The sequence below is a fragment of the Mesoplodon bidens genome, assembly GCF_964165515.1.
Source record: "Mesoplodon bidens genome assembly, chromosome: 2".
NCBI classification, from domain to species: domain Eukaryota; kingdom Metazoa; phylum Chordata; class Mammalia; order Artiodactyla; family Ziphiidae; genus Mesoplodon; species Mesoplodon bidens.
In genome coordinates, this window is record NC_138177.1 from 51,284,402 (window position 1) to 51,302,325 (window position 17,924).

At 35.7% G+C, this 17,924-nt stretch overlaps 1 protein-coding gene across 1 annotated transcript in view; it reads left to right on the forward strand.

Annotated features, from left to right (window-relative positions):
- LOC308629602 (complement component receptor 1-like protein) overlaps nt 1-17,924 on the forward strand; it is a gene marked incomplete at both ends in the record, with an annotated part of 31,914 nt that overhangs the window by 9,302 nt on the left and 4,688 nt on the right. Inside the window, one exon of the mRNA XM_081257632.1 lies at nt 650-735. Within this exon, the coding sequence (XP_081113758.1) occupies nt 650-735 (86 nt within the window). The remainder of the gene's footprint in view (nt 1-649; nt 736-17,924) is intronic.

Genomic DNA, 17,924 nt, shown 5'->3' on the forward strand with positions numbered 1-17,924 from the left:
CAGCTCTTTTCATTTGATCTCCATTTGACCCATTTTGATGTTTGAATAAAGTTTGTGCCACCATAGTTTCTTATATATTCATAAGGCAGTGTTCTCAGTTATACCAAATAACACCTGACTGTTACTTGACACTATTCATCTTAACATGCAGTAGTATCAAGTTCAGCCTTACTCTCCACCAATTTTCATGAATGGTTCAGCCCAATATTCCATGACTATAGAAAATTTCAGTTGAAGTAAAAATAAATGTCATCAGGTTTTCCAAATTGTATGGCAAACTTTGAACAGCTTGTGGCGTACTAATTGAGAATTTCTGTCTCTAAAATTTATAATATGAAATAAGTGTTCACCTGTTTTTGTCTTGCTTGGGTTTCCTTTGGTTATAGTTTGATGAATCTTATTTATCTTAGATGTATATAAAAAATGTGCCTTAACCTAATAAAGAAGAGACATCTCATCTAATTTAGAAGGCATGAATAAGATAATTTTAAAGTCCAAATAAAGACACAAAAGTTGGGAAAGCAATAGTACTTTGACAAATGGAAATTGTCCTTCTGAATTCTCCAAGATTGTAATCTCTTGTAAGCAGCAATTTAAGCAGGATTAAGTGTTTATTTAGATTATAACATTCATTATTCTTTGCCTCTAGATACCGACTCATCGGTAAATCCTCTGCTGCATGCGTCATCTCTGGCAACTCTGTCACCTGGGATAATGACCCACCTATTTGTGAGAGTGAGTTGAAATATTCTTTTCTATCACCTTTACCAATAAATTCTCACTTTCCCCCTGGAGCTATAAAAATCTTAATTGATTTTTGCATTCTGTCATTCAGATGGCTGAAGACAGCTATAATGGTCTCAAAAATACATGTGGGGTCCTGGCAACTGTTTTCTTAAGTTCTTCTTTATCCTGGGTTGTGCCTTTTCTGAACCTCAGGACTTAAATGCATAAAAGTCTTCAAACTTTATTTTTACTTCAGTTAATTTGGAATTATGTTGGTTCTGCCATCCCCAGTATAATAACCATCCTGCTTAGAAAATTAGTAAAGATTTTTAAAGTGATGCTCTTTGAGGTTTGATGAAGCTGTGGAGGAATTCACACTTTCACGTGTCAGTGGTTCAACACACTCTCTTGAAAGTCATAATGTAATATAAGCCTCAAAAATGGGCATACATTTTGACCCACTTCTTAGAATTTATACTTAGAAAATAAACAGATTGTAAACTTTTTATTGCAGCATACTTTATAATGGCAAACATGTTAAACTAACCTAAATGCACTGCATGGTTCCTAATATGGTTTGGAAATAACCTATTGGAAGCAAAAAACATGTTAAAAGTGACTACAGAGAATTCCCTAAGAAGCATAAAATAGCCATGCAGAATTAGAAGAAATACATCCATACACTGGAAATTTATTCAGCCATAAAAAGATATTATGGAAAAACACTTAATATTTATAAAGATGAGTATTATATATATTTCTGTGAAGAAAATCAGATGACAAAATAATATGTTTTATACACAATTTATACAAGACTATACAAGATCTCATTATATTAAAAATAATACGCCTTGACATATTTCCATATTTTTGTCTCTATCTTTAATTCTGTAACCTTTTGTATATCCAACCCTGGCAAGTGGCTTTAAGCCTCCTTGGTGAATGATAGGGAGGAAACTTACAGTATACATTTTGGCTGTGCAGCAGTTGCTTCCTCTTCCTCAAGAAGAGCCAATCTCCTGTTTTATTGAAGCTGCTCTGGGTCTCTAAACTGGTTCTCAAGTCTTAGAACTGGTTGACAAATAACCACAACTCTCTTTTGTAGTGATTCAAGTCAGACTTCTCTTCACTAGACCTAGATCTTCTCTGCTAATACAAATCAACTAAAACTTTAGACCACTATCCATCTGCTTCAGTTTTAGAGATTCTATGATCAATGAGCCAATGACAAAGATCTTTGCAGGAAAATCATTCTGATTTCTGCTTCAGTTGTCTCTGACAGTTAAGTGCTACCACTTGGCCTCTGTGACCCTGAGGTCCTTTCATCCCCATTGGATTCAGGTAACCCCATTTAATAGCTACCATTCCTACTGTCATTCCTGGCCTATGGAGAATAGCCATCACAGAGTTCTTCAAGGATGCTGAAACTTCTGCATAAATGTATTTCTCAAAGCCTTGGGTAAAAGGTCTCACTTTCAACCTATGTGCACCATGGAGATAATTAGGGAGTAGATGAACAGGTCTTACATAATAAATCCACTCTAGCATTCCTAAGTCCGTAGGCCACAGGATGTTTTCCTCTGCAGTGCCCTAATAATGTTCTGCTTTTCAACTTCATTCTGTTAGGCCACACTCAAACTAACACGTTGAATTCAGAATCTCAATTCTTTTGCTGTATTTTATACTTTCTCACAGGTCATAAGTTTTATTTCCCCAAATCTCCCTGGTCCTGTCAGGGCTTGAATCTGGTTAGAGGACTAGAAACAATGCAAGGTGGTAGGGATAGGTCCTGAGGAAAATCAGCAGTCCCTGCAATTTGGGTTGCCAGACTTAGTAAATAAAAATGCAAGATGCCCAATTAAATTTGAATTCAGAGAAGCAACAAATATTTCTGTAGTATTAATATGTGCCATGCAATATTTGGGATATACTTAGAAATATTCTTGTTTTTCTGAAATTCAAATTTAACAGAGCATTCTGTATTTTCCACGGCAGTCCTATCAGGACAGCTACCTCAGGAGAGGCTGTTAGTTTCTTCAGGCAAGAGGAGGCTTTTCTCCTCAGACCAGGGAGGAAGGCTCTCCTTCTGGCAAAGGAGGCTTGGCAGAATTTCTTGTTTTCTTTTTTGCCATCTGTGTATCTTCTTCTTCTTTTTTTTTTTTTTTTGTATTTAGAATTATTTACTTTTCTTTGTGTTTACAATTTTTTTAACATCTTTATTGGAGTAAAATTGCTTTACAATGTTGTGTTAGTTTCTGCTGTATAAAAAAGCAAATCAGCTGTATGCATACATCCATATCCCCTCCTTCTTGCATCTCCCTCCCACCATCCCTATGCCACCCCTCTAGGTGGTCACAAAGCACCAAGCTGATCTCCCTGTGCTATGCAGCTGTTTCCCACTAGCTATCTATTTTATATTTGGTAGTGTATATATGTCAATGCCACTCTCTCACTTCATCCCAGCTTAACCTTCCCACTTACCGTGTACTCAAGTGCATTCTCTACGTCTCTGTCTTTATTCCTGTCCTGCCCCTAGGTTCTTCAGAACCTTTTTTTTTTAGATTCCATATATATGTGTTAGCATACAGTATTTGTTTTTCTCTTTCTGACTTACATCACTCCGTATGACAGACTCTGTGTCCATCCACCTCACTACAAATAACTCAATTTCATTTCTTTTAATGGCTGAGTAATATTCCATTGTATATATGTGCCACATCTTCTTTATTCATTCATCTGTCGATGGACGCTTAGGTTGTTTCCATGTCCCAGCTATTGTAAATAGAGCTGAAATGAACATTGTGGTACATGACTCTTTTTGAATTATGGTGTTCTCAGGGTATATGCCCAGCAGTGGGATTGCTGGGTGGTATGGTAGTTCTATTTTTAGTTTTTTAAGGAACCTCCATACTGTTCTCCAGAGTGGCTGTATCAATTTACATCCCACCAACAGTGCAAGAGACACTTTTCTCCACACCCTCTCCAGCATTTATTGTTTGTAGATTTCTTGATGATGGCCATTCTGACCAGTGTGAAGTGATACCTCATTGTAGTTTTGATTTGCATTTCTCTAATGATTAGTGATGCTGAGCATCCTTTCATGTGTTTGTTGGCAATCTGTATAGCTTCTTTGGAGAAATGTCTATTTAAGTCTTCTGCCCATTTTTCGCTTGGGTTGTTTGTTTTTCTGATATTGAGCTGCATGAGCTGCTTGTATATTTTGGAGATGAATCCTTTTGTCAGTTGCTTCATTTGAAAATATTTTCTCCCATTCTGAGGGTTGTCTTTTCGTCTTGTTTAAGAGTTCCTTTGCTGTGCAAAAGCTTTTAAGTTTCATTAGGTCCCATTTGTTTATTTTTCTTTTTCTTTCCATTACTCTAGGAGGGGGGTCAAAAAAGATGTAGCTGTGATTTTTGTCAAAGAGTGTTCTTCCTATGTTTTGCTCTAAGAGTTTTATACTGTCTGACCTTACATTTAGGTCTTTAATCCATTTTGAGTTTATTTTTGTGTATGGTGTTAGGGAGTGTTCTCATTTCATTATTTTACATGTAGCTGTCCAGTTTTCCCAGCAGCATTTTTTGAAGACGCTGTCTTTGCTCCATTGTATATTCTTGCCTCCTTTATAAAAAATAAGGTGACCATATGTGTGTGAGTTTATGTCTGACCTTTCTGTCCTGTTCCATTGATCTATATTTCTGTTTTGTGCCAGTACCATACTGTCTTGATTACTGTAGCTTTGTAGTATAGTCTGAAATCAGGGAGCCTGATTCTTCCACCTCTGTTTTTTTTTTGTTTTTTGTTTTTCTTTCTCAAGATTGCTTTGGCTATTTGGAGTCTTTTGTGTTTCCATACAAATTGTGTAATCTTTTCTTCCACTTCAGTGAAAAATGCCATTGGTAGTTTGATAGGAATTGCATTGCATCTGTAGATTGCTTTGGATAGTAGAGTCATTTTCACAATGTTGATTCTTCCAGTCCAAGAACATGGTATATCTCTCCCTCTGTTTGTATCAGTTTTAATTACTTTCATCAGTGTCTTATAGTTTTCTGCATACAGGTCTTTTGTCTCCTTAGGTAGGTTTATTCCTAGGTATTTTATTCTTTTTGTTGCAACGGTAAATGGGAGTGTTTCTTTAATTCCTCTTTCAGATTTTTCATTACTAGTGTATAGGAATGCCAGAGATTTCTGTGCATTAATTTTGTATCCTGCTACTTTACCAAATTCATTGATTAGCTCTAGTAGTTTTCTGGTAGCATCTTTAGGATTCTCTATGTATAGTATTATGTCATCTGCAAACAGTGACCATTTTACCTCTTCTTTTCCAATTTGGATTCCTTTTATCTCTTTTCCTTCTCTGATTGCTGTGGCTAAAGCTTCCAAAACTATGTTGAATAATAGTGGTGAGAGTGGGCAACTTTGTCTTGTTCCTGATCTTAGAGGGAATGGTTTCAGTTTTTCACCATTGAAAACAATGCTGGCTATTGGTTTGTCATATATGGCCTTTATTATGTTGAGGTAACTTCCCTCTATGCCTACTTTCTGGAGGGTTTTTATCATAAATGTGTGTTGAATTTTGTTGAAAGCTTTTTCTGCATCTCTTGAGATGATCACATGGTTTTTATCCTTCAGTTTGTTAACATGGTGTATCATGTTGATTGTTTTGTGTGTATTGAAGAATCCTTGCATTCCTGGGATAAATCCCACTTGATCATGGTGTATGATCCTTTTAATGTGCTGTTGGATTCTGTTTGCTAGTATTTTCTTGAGGATTTTTGCATCTATGCTCATCAGTGATATTGGCCTGTAGATTTCTTTCTTTGTGACATCTTTGTCTGGTTTTGGTATCAGGGTGATGGTGGCCTCATAGAATAAGTTTGGGATTGTTCCTCCCTCTGCTATGTTTTTGAAGAGTTTGAGAAGGATAGGTGTTAGCTCTTCTCTAAATGTTTGATAGAATTCGCCTGTGAAGCCATCTGGTCCTGGGCTTTTGTTTGTTGGAAGATTTTTAATCACAGTCTCAATTTAAGTACTTGTGATTGGTCTGCTTGTATCTTCTATTTCTTCCTGGTTCAGTCTCCGAAGGTTGTGCTTTTCTAAGAATTTGTCCATTTCTTCTAGTTTTTCCATTTTATTGGCATAGAGTTGCTTGAAGTAATCTTTAGTGATCCTTTGTATTTCTGCAGTGTCAGTTGTTACTTCTCCTTTTTCATTTCTAATTCTATTGATTTGAGTCTTCTCCCTTTTTTACTTGATGAGTCTGGCTAATGGTTTATTTTGTTTATCTTCTCAAAGAACCAGCTTTTAGTTTTATTGATCTTTGCTATTGTTTCCTTCATTCCTTTTTCATTTATTTCTGATCTGATCTTTATGATTTCTTTCCTTCTGCTAACTTTGGGGGTTTTTTGTTCTTCTTTCTCTAATTGCTTTAGATGCAAGGTTAGGTTGTTTATTTGAGATGTTTCCTGTTTCTTAAGGTAGGATTGTATTGCTGTAAACTTCCCTCTTAGATCTGCTTTTACTGCATCCCATAGGTTTTGGGTCGTCGTGTCTCCTTTGTCATTTGTTTCTAGGTATTTTTTGATTTCCTCTTTGATTTCTTCAGTGATCACTTGGTTATTAATTAGTGTATTGTTTAGCCTCCATGTGTTTGTATATTTTACAGATCTTTTCCTGTAATTGATATCTAGTCTCATAGCGTTGTGGTCGGAAAAGATACTTGATATGATTTCAATTTTCTTAAATTTACCAAGGCTTGATTTGTGATCCAAGATATGATCTATCCTGGAGAATGTTCCATGAGCACTTGAGAAAAATGTGTATTCTGTTGTTTTTGGATGGAATGTCCTATAAATATCAATTAAGTCCATCTTGTTTAATGTATCATTTAAAGCTTATGTTTCTTTATTTATTTTCATTTTGGATGATCTGTCCATTAGTGAAAGTGGGGTGTTAAAGTCCCCTACCATGATTGTGTTACTGTCAATTTCCCCTTTTATGGCTGTTAGCATTTGTGTTATGTATTAAGGTGCTCCTTTGTTGGGTGCATAAATATTTACAATTGTTATATCTTCCTCTTGGATTGATCCCTGGATCATTATGTGGTGTCCTTCTTTGTCTCTTTTAAGAGTCTTAATTTAAAGTGTATTTTGTCTGATATGAGAATTGCTTCTCCAGCTTTCTTTTGATTTCCATTTGCATGGAATATCTTTTTCCATCCCCTCACTTTCAATCTGTGTGTTTCCCTAGGTCTGAAGTGGGTCTCTTGTAGGCAGCATACATATGGGTCTTGTTTTTGTATCCATCAGCCAGTGTATGTCTTTTGGTTGAAGCATTTAATCTATTTACATTTAAGGTGATTATAGATATGTATGTTCCTATTACCATTTTCTTAATTTTGGGGGGGTTTGTTATTGTAGGTCTTTTCCTTCTTTTGTGTCTCCTGCCTAGAGAAATTCTGTTAGCATTTGTTGTAAAGCTGGTTTGGTGGTGCTGAAATCTGTTAGCTTTTGCTTGTCTGTAAAGGTTTTAATTTCTCCTCAAATCTGAATGAGATCCTTGCTGGGTAGAGTAATCTCAGTTGTAGATTTTTCCCTTTCATCACTTTAAATATGTCCTGCCACTCCCTTCTGTCTTTCTGCTGAAAGATCAGCTGTTTATCTTATGGAAATTCCCTTCTATGTTATTTGTTGCTTTTCCTTTGCTGCTTTTAATATTTTTTCTTTGTATTTAATTTTTTATAGTTTGATTAATATGTGCGTTGTCATGTTTCACATTGGATTTATCCTGTATGGGGCTTTCTGTGCTTCCTATACTTGATTGACTATTTCCTTTCCCATGTTAGGGAAGTTTTCCACTATAATATCTTCAAATTTATTCTCAGTCCCTTTCTTTTTCTCTTCTTCTTCTGGGACCACTAATTCGAATGTTGGTGTGTTTAATGTTGTCCCAGAGGCCTCTGAAACTGTCCTCTATTCTTTTCATTTTGTTTTCTTTATTCTTCTCTGTGGTAGTTATTTCCACTATTTTATCTTCCAGGTCACTTATCCGTTCTTCTGCCTCAGTTATTCTGCTACTGATTCCTTCTTGAGAATTTTTAATTTCATTTACTGTGTTGTTCATCATTGTTTGTTTGCTCTTTAGTTCTTCTAGGTTCTTGTTAGATGTTTCTTGTATTTTCTCCATTCTATGTCCAAGGTTTTGGATCATCTTTACTATCGTTACTCTCAATTCTTTTTCAGGTAGACTGCCTATTTCCTCTTCATTTGTTTAGTCTGGTGAGTTTTTACCTTGTGCCTTCATCTGCTGCATATTTCTCTGTCTTCTCACTTTGTTTAAGTTACTGTGTTTGGGGTCTCCTTTTTGCAGGCTGCAGGTTCGTAGTCCCCATTGTTTTTGGTGTCTGCCCCCAGTGGGTGAGGTTGGTGCAGTTGCTTGTGTAGGCTTTTTGGTGGAGGGGACTGGTGCCTGTGTTCTGGTGGGGGGGACTGGATCTTGTCTTTCCCATGGGCAGGGCCACGTCCTGTGGTGTGTTTTGGGGTATCTGCGAACTTAGTATGAATTTAGACAGTCTCTCTGCTAATGGGTGGGGTTGTATTCCTGTCTTGCTAGTTGATTGGCATGGGGCATCTAGCACTGGAGCTTGCTGGATGTTTGGTGGTGTTGCGTCTTATTATTGAGATGGAGATCTGTGTGAGAGCTCTCGCCAATTGATATTATGTGGGGTGGGACATCTCTGGTTGTCTAATGTCCTGAACTTGTCTCTTCAACCTCGGGCGCTCAGGCCTGATGCCAGGCCCGAGCACCAAGACCCTGTCAGCCACATGGCTCAGAAGAAAAGGGAGAAAAAAAGAAAGAAAAAACAATTTAAGAAAAAAAAATTATTAAAATAAAAAATAATAATAATAAAAAGAAGAGAGCAGCGAAACCAATAAACAAATCCACCAATTATAACAAGTGCTAAAAACTATACTAAGATAAACATAAAAATCAGAAACAAATCAGTCGCAGACAGCAAACCCCAAGTCTACAGTTGCTCCCAAAGTCCAGCGCCTCAATTTTGGGATGATTCATTGTCCATTCAGTTATTCCACAGATGCAGGTACCTCAAGTTGATTGTGGGGTTTTCATCCACTGCTCCTGAGGCTGCACGGAGCGATTTCCCTTTCTCTTCTTTGTTCACACAGCTCCTGAGGTTCAGTTTTGGTTTTGGCCTTACCTCTACGTGTAGGTTGCCCTCAGACCTCTGTTCCCACCCAGACCGGACAAGGTTTAACTGGAAGCCGATTAGGGGGCACTGGCTCACTGAGGCTGGAGGGGGGAGGGAGAGGTACGGTAGTTATAATTGGAATGCATAGCGAGCCTGTGGCCGCAGAGGCCAGCGTGGTGTTGCAACAGCCTGAGGCACACTGTGTGTTCTCCTGGGGAAGTTGTCTCTGGATCACAGGACCCTGGCAGTGGTGTGTTGCACAGGCTCCCAGTGGGGTGTGGATAGTGACCTGTGCTTGCATACAGGATTCTTGGTGGCTGCAGCAGCAGTGTTAGCATTTCATGCCCGTCTCTGGGGTCTGAGCTGACAGCCATGGCTCACGCCTGGCTCTGGAGCTTGTTTAGGCGGTGTTCTGCCTTCTGTGGGCAGACAGGGAAGGAATCCCCTCTCCTTGTGTACCCTGAAACAATGGTCTCTTGCCCCTTAGGCTGGTCTAGACATTTTTCCGCACTCCCTCCTGGCTAGCTGTGGCACACTGGCCCACTTCAGGCTGTGTTCATGCAGCCAACCCCAGTCCTCTCCCTGGGATCTGACATCCAAAGCCCGAGCCTCAGCTCCCAGCCCCCACCCACCCCGGCGGGTGAGCAGACAAGCCTCTCAGGCTGGTGAGTGCTGGTCAGCACTGATCCTCTGTGCGGAAATCTCTCCACTTTGCCCTCTACACTGCTTTTGCTGCACTGTCTTCCGTGGCTCTGAAGCTTCCCCCATGCCCACCTCCCATCTCCACCAGTGAGGGGGCTTCCTAGTGTGTGGAAACTTTTCCTTCTTCACAGCTCCTTCCCAGAAGTACAGGTCCTGTCCCTATTGTTTTTTCTCTGTTTTTTCTTTTTTCTTTTGCCCTACCCAGGTGTGGGGATTTTCTTGCCTTTTGGGAAGTATGAGGTCTTCTGCCAGCGTTCAGTAGGTGTTCTGTAGGAGTGGTTCCACATGTAAATGTATTTTTGATGTATTTGTGCAGAGGAAGGTGTTCTCCACGTCTTACTTCTCTGCCATCTTGAAGGTCCTCTCTCAGCAGAATTTCCAGGTTCAAGGTATTCTGTTTCATTAGAATTTTCCCATATATCTCCATCTCAATTTTCAGAGTCTTCCTTTTTCTAATCAATGCCCAAACTTTAGCGTAAGAGACTCTGAAATTGTGAATTCAATTTGCATTGCAGTTCAGCCACAGGATTAGGTGGTGTGTTTGTTTTTTAGGAATCTTGGCCCTGTGCCTACAGGATACAAGTGTTTCTTTTTGGGCAGATGTAGAAGCTTCCAGATCCAGACCTTGAACAGGAATTTAAAGCTTTGTACTCAAAATTTTCTTTCTCTTAAGTTCTCTGGTGCACTTAGAAGTACGCAACCAACCTCATTATTTGCCTTCCTTAAAATGTTCTAGGACAGCAACCACTTGGTCACCCAAAACCTTGCTTCGATTGATTGTAGATGTCTGTGGGTGTTAACTGAGGTGATCTTCTTTCTCTACATTCCATAAACTACTTGTGCGCCCTTTTTCATGGGCAACGTTAATTCCTTTAAATCCAATCGTATCAAAGAACCAATCCCAGACTCTTCTGTTACTCTGGGATAAATTTTGGTCCAAATATGGAAGCAGAACTACTATTGGTATTATGAAATAAGAGATTTATTATGGAACTAAACTTTATCCAGTTGCATGAGGAGCTGCTCTAAAAAGATCAGAAAAATCACTAACCAGCTGTCTTGGAGTTGGGGCTTTCTGGAAGCTAAGCACATCTGACTGCTGGGGTAGAACTGGGAAGACGGCTGGTGTTAGAAATCTATAAAAGTTTTTTGCTCTTCATGACTACTGCTTCTGTAAGCTCACAGTGAAGCATCTGAGACTGGGTTGGAATCACTGTAGGTAAGCAGGAACAGCAGTTAAGGAGAGCTGGATGCAGAAATAAGGAGAGCAAGAACAAATGGGAACCTGTCCATTTGTCTGGTGCATCTGTCCCCTTGCCACCTCTAACCAAGGATGACCTTCAGAGTGGAACTGCTGTTGCTTCATTTCTACCTTGCATTTCATGCCAATTTCTCAAACTCTAACCCTAATACAGGCAAAGTAAGTCTGGGAAAACTAATTCCAATTTAGCCTTGATGACATTGTACAAAAACAGTAGATAACTACAAACTTTCTGTCTCCCTTCTTCTTCCTCCTCTTACTCCTGCTTCTTTCTTTTCTTTCTCTATCCCTTCCTTCCTCCTTCTATCTTTCTTTCTGTTTTCTTTTGTTTGTTTGTTTTTTGTTTTTTCCACGCTACATGATTTCTGGGATCTTAGTTCCCCAACGAGGGATTGAACCTGGGCCCATGGCAGTGAAAGCACTGAGTCCTAACCATTGGACCACCAGGGAACTCTCTCTTCATTCCTTCCTCCCTCCTTCCCTCTCTCCCTCCCTCCCTCCCTTCCTCCTTTCCTTCCTTCCTCTCTTTCTTTCTTTCACTAGGTAGACCACCAGTGTAACATTTCACATTGGGGGCTAGAAGGCATCCTTGTTTTGTTCCTCATCTCAAAGGGAAAGATTCAATCAAATATTTCACCATTAATCTGGTATGTGTTGTAGGTTTATTTTGTAGATACGCATTTTCAGATTAAGGAAGTTCCCTTATGCTCTTCATTGCTAAGAAATTTTGAAAGACAAACTGATTCAAATTCCAATTTTACATTCTTGAAATAAATCAGCTTGGTCATAATATTTTATAATTTTTTTGTTGTTTAATATGCTTTTGTTTGAGATCTAATTCATATACCATAAAATTACCCTTTTAAAGTATACAGTTCAATGATTTTTGGTATATTCATACCTGTGTAACCAGCACCACTAATTTTAGAACACTTTTATTACTCCATTCTTAATATTTTTTAGAGAGATTAGACTGTAATTTTCTTTCTTGTAATGTTTTTATCTGATTTTAGTGTCAGATTTATGATAGCCTCATAAAGCCAGCTGGTAGTGTTCCATATATCTGTTTCCCTGTAAGGGTTTAGGTGAGATTGGAATTAATTCTTTTTTAGATATTTGAAAGAATTCATCAATAAAGCCTTGTGGCCTGGAATTTACTTTGTTAGATGGTCTTTTTTTCCCAACAATTTTTTCACGTTGTGTAGACTTTTTATTGAAGTTTAACATATATTAAAGTGCACAATCTTAATCATTCAGTTCATTGAATTTTTACAAAGTGAACGCACCCATGTAAATAGCACTCAGATAAGATATAGAACATTATCAGCACCTCAGACTCCCCATCTTGCCCTTTCTCAGTTATTATCTTCCCAAAGTAACTATTATTCTGTCCTCTATCACCAAAGATTAGGTCTGCCTCTTCTTAAATTTTATATTAAAGAAACAAAAAAGTGTGTATTCCTGTGTCCAGCTTCTGCTCAGTGTTTACTTAGGAGACTCATCCATGTTGTTGCATGTAGGATTAATTGTATCTTTTCTATTGCTATACTGTATTTAATTAATTTGTAAATTCAGCTGTTTAAATATCAGCAGTATTTCTTACAGGTACATATGCAAATCTATGTGAATTTGTGAATATTTATATATATGCAAATCTATACATATTTATATACATGCAAACCTATATAAATTGTTTATATTTCTATAAGTGGAATTCCTGGGTATAAATATATTCAGTTTTAGTAGATACTGCTAAGATTTTATAAAATGGTTGTACAAATTTACACTTCCACCAGAAGCATATGAAAGGTCCAGCTGCTCCACATCCTTGGAAACTTGTTATTTATCAATTGTTTAAATATTAGCTGTTCTGGTGGCTCACTGTGGTTTTTAATTTGCATTTTCCTAATGACTGATGCTGATCACCTTTTCATACGCTTATGAATGCCTGTTTAAAACTTTTCCCCAATGTTTACCCGTTTGTGTATCTCTTTATTGTTCTGTAGAAGTTCTTTACATATTCTCAGATTTTCCAATAAATGTAACACAAAAATTTTCTTCCAGGCTAAAACTTGTCTTTTGGTTTCTTAATGATGTCCTTGGTAATAGAAATACATTTTAATAATGTCTAATTCATGAGTCTTTTCCTTTCTAGTTACTGCTTTCTCTGTTCTACTTAAAAAAAAAAAACTTTGCCTATCATTTTATTTTTCACGTTTAAGTCTGTGATTCATCTCAAATTTATTTTTTGTATGGTGTGGAGTATGGTCAAAGTATTCATTTTTTGTTTTTTTTTCCCTGTTGGATAGACCATTAATCTAATAACATTTATTTTAAAAGACCATTCCTTATATACCACAATGCCAATGAGTCAGGTGATGTGATATGTGAATCTCATTCCAGAGAGGTTCTGTTCCTTTCGTTTATTTACTACATGGTTTCCATTTCTATAGCATTATATTAAGACTGGTATCTGGTGGCTCATATCCTCTAACCATTTACTTTCAAGATTTACATGGTAACTCTTGGCCCTTTGCATTTCTATATAAAATTTAGAATCAGCTTGTCAGTTTCCACACACACAAAAAAAAATCCTGGTTGAATTTGTATTGGGTTTCTGTTGACTCAGTAGATCAATTTGTGGACCATTAGCATATTTATGTTTTTGAGTTTTAAATTCATGAACATTATATATCCCTCCATTTTTGAAGCCTTCTTTAATTTCTCTTAATATTTTCCAGTTTACATTATAGAAGTTTTGAACATCATTTATTAGATTTATTCCTAGATATCTTTTTCAAAATTTTATTTTCTAATTGTTTATTTCTTAAACATGCAATCATTTGACCTTGAATCCGACAATTTTGCTAAATTTTCTTTTAAATTCAATAGTTTATCTGCCTATTCTTTTTGGTATGCTGCATAAACAATCATGTCATTTGTGAATAATTATCATATTTTTAGATTCTTTCCTTTCCTGTATATTTATTTATTTCTTTTATTTTATTGCATTGGCTAGAAACTCCAGTGCAATGTCGAATGGAAGAGATAATATTGGTTTTACATAGTCATTATAAAGCATAATATTTCCTGTAAATTTTTGGCAGATATCCTTTATCAGATTAAGGAAAGTCCTTTTGCTATCTAATTTGCTGAAAGACTTATCATGAATGTGGGTTCTAATTTATCACTCTGCATCTATTGAGGTAGCCATATCTGTTTCTCCTTTACTTTGTTGATGTTTTGTATTACATTGATTGATCTTTGGAAAGCTAACCAGCTTTGAATTACTAGAATAAATCCATCTTGGTCATGATTTGTTATATATGATTATCTTGTGTGTGGTGTATGTGTTTGTGTGTGTGTGATTGCTAATTTTTTTTATTCAAGTATTGTAAGATTGGTTTAATATTTTAAAATTAGTCAATGGAAGTCCTATTTTGACCATTATACCATCCTCTGTAAGTACTGCTGTGTTCAGTTTCTTAATATTTTGTTTAGAAAATTTGCACTTATGTTCTCAAGAGATGTTGAACTCTAACTTATTTTTTTCTTTTAATGCCCTTGTCAGGTTTGGGCATCAAGATTATGCTAGTCTTATAAAATGTTTTGGAAAATATTCATTCTTTTCTATTCTCTGGAATTATTTATGTAACATTAATATTATTTTTCTTTATATCTTTGCAATAATTCAGCAGTAAAGCAATCTGGATGTGAGTTTTTGTTGTTAGGTTTTTAATTACTGATTTAATTTCTTCAATAGCTATAAATACTTTTAAAGATTTTTAATATCTTATTTAATAAGTTTTAGTATGTTGTGCTTTTTAAGGAATGTATTTCATTTACATTTGCTAAGTTATTGGTATAATGTTGTTCATTGTATCCTCTTATTATATTTTAATGTGTATGGGGTCTGTAGTGATATCTCTATTTTAATTCTTGATAATGGTAACATTTAAAAATTTCTTTCTCTTGATTACTTTTACTAGGCGTTTATAAATTTTACTAAGATTTTTTGAAAAACAACTTTTAACTTAATTTTCTGTAGTGTATAACTAGTTTCTATTTTATTGATTTCTGATTTATTATTTCCTTTCTGATACTTTCTTGAGCTTAATTTGGTGTTCTCTGTTAATTAATTCTTGATATGGAAGCTTAGATAATTTTGTTTTGGCTTTTTTTTTTTCTAACAAATATATTTAAACCTGTAAATTTTTCTCCAAAAGTGCTGTATTTGCTTCCCACAATCTTCATAGTTTCATTATCACTATACAGAAAAATTGTCTAATTTTCCTTTTGATATATTCTTCTATCCAGAATTTATTTTAAAGTGTGTTACTTAATTTTCAAACACTTGGAGATATTTTATCATTATCATTCTTTTGCTTTAATCCTTTGAAACTTTTTGAAACATGTTTTATAGCCCAGAATATGGACAGTTTTGGTAAAATGTTATATATGCCCTTGAAAAGAAGGTGTAGTTGTTTTATGTCATTTTCTATAAATGTCTCTTAGAAAATATGATTTACTGTGTTTTTTTTCCTCCACTTGTTCTCTCAGTTATTGATGGGAATGTGTAAAATACCTGTGTTACTTTCCTAGGGCTGCCATAACAAATTACCACAAATTTAGTAGCTTTAAACGATAGAAATTTATTCTCTCATAGTTCAGAGGTCAGCAGTCCAAAATCAAGGTGTCAGCAAGGCTGGTTCCTTTTCCTGGGAGAAAGAATCTGCCCTATGCCTCTCTCCTACCCCTGGTGGCCACTGCAATCCTTGGCATTCCTTGGCTTATAGATGCATCACTCCAACATCTGCCGCCATTGCACATTGCATTCTCCTCTGTGTGTGTCCCCTTCCCTTCTGTCTCTTACAAACACTCTAGTCTTTAGACTGAAGATCTACTCTGTTAATCCAAAATGATCTCATCTCAAGATCCTTAACTTAATTATATCTTCAAAGACTCTTTTTCCAAATAAGTTCACATTCACAGGTACCATGCGTTAGGACATGGAATATCTTTTTAGGGAATCACTATTTAAACCACTACAATCACCAAATGTGACTGGATTTGTCTATTTCTCCTATCGCTCTAGAGATTTTTCTTTATATAATTTAAAAGCTATGTTATTACATGCATGAAAATTTTGAATTATTATATTTTCCTGCTTAATTGACTCTTTTAGCATAATGAAATGTCCCTCTTTACCTTTCATAATATTTCTTGCCTTAAAATCTATTTTGTATGATATCAATATAGATACACCAGCCTTCTTTTTTTGTTTCCTGTTTTTGTATTACATATATTTCAGATCTTTTACTTTCATCCATTCTTTGTCCTATATTTAAAATTTACCTGGGAATTCCCTGGCAGTCCAGTGGTTAGGACTCTGTGCTTTCACTGCTGAGAAACTGGGTTCAATCCCTGGTCATGGAACTAAAATTCCACAAGCCGCCCAGCACATCCAAAAAATAAATAAAAATAAAATAAAATAAAATTGATCTCTTGTAAACATCATATACTCAGATTTTGTTGTTTCATTCAGTCTGAAAATCTTTGCTTTTAATTAGAATGTTTAGGACATTTCAGATTAACATAGTTACTGATATAGTTAAGTTTAAACTAACTATAATTATAGGTTAGTTAGTTATAGGTTTCTCACATTTTAAAATTAATCAAGTATTTTTATTATTCTATTTTTTTCTCCTCAAGAACACTTTAGTTGCACTTTATTTTCATATTAATGCTATCCTAGAGACTCCAATATAGATCCTTGATTTATTATAATTTAATTTATTATAATTATAACCTATTATAATTATATAATCTAATTTATTATAAATAATGCTTTTTACCACTTCCCAAACAATGCAAGAACCATAGCAGTTTAACTCCATTTATGCTCTCCTGCCATTTTCTACGGTTTTTTTTACATATATTATATATCTCACAAGACAGTATAGTTGCTGCTTTTATAAAAATGGTATTTATTTATATTTATCTACACATTAACTCTTTTGTTACACTTCCTCCATATTGCAGTTCTATCAGTTCTATGTGACACTATTTTCCTTCAGCCTAAAGAATTCTTTCTAAGCATTTTTATATTGTAGGTTTTCTGGCAATAAATGCTTTAAACATTTTTCTAAGTATGGTTCCTCTGTTACTCTTTTGTCTATTTACGAACATTTTGTCTCTCTGTGTTGTGTCCTGGATATTTTTTTCTGTCCTAGTTTCCAATTCATTGATTTTTCTTCAACTGTGTCTAAACTGCAACTAATCTTATCCAAATTCTTAATTTCAGTATCAAATGCCCCCTCCTGGTTCAACTAACCTTCCCAGGGGGGAAAGTAGCCCAAATGCTTGGCTCTCACCTGGCTTTTAACCTTCTATGAAACCAGCTTGTTAGCACCCTGATGCATTCTGATATGTTTTATATTTTACCCAGCATTTCTAGTTTTTCTCTGTGGGTGAGATGGGTGGAGTGATGTTTGATTTGAATTATTGAGATTACCATTACCGGAAGCAGAAGCTTCCTAAAGAATTTTCATTTTTAATTTTAAGTGTTTTGGAATTTTTGTTGATGTTACTTAGTTCCAGTTATATAGTGTTAGAACAATACAATTTTTTCTAACTATGTCCTACTATGTACTAGTCTTACTTCTACATTTTTAAATGTATTTAGCTCTTTTTTTGGTGGACTACTATATGATCACTTTTACATGGGTATAATATTATGATATCAAACTTAGGCTTGATAAAATGGCTTGCTAAGTTCTCTCCTTTACCTCTTGTGAAACACCTGAAATTACATTTAGAAGTATATATTACTTGAAACTGTGATAGAACTTATAGGTGAAATGTTTTCTTCTATTTTTACAAGTTTCTTGGTCTATTCTAGCTTTCTGTATCTACTTTAATGAATATTAGTAATTTATATTCCCATTTATATCATTTAGATTTTCAAAATGTTTAACATCCAGTAGTCTACAGTTTCATAAATATTCTCATGTTTACCCAGATATACTC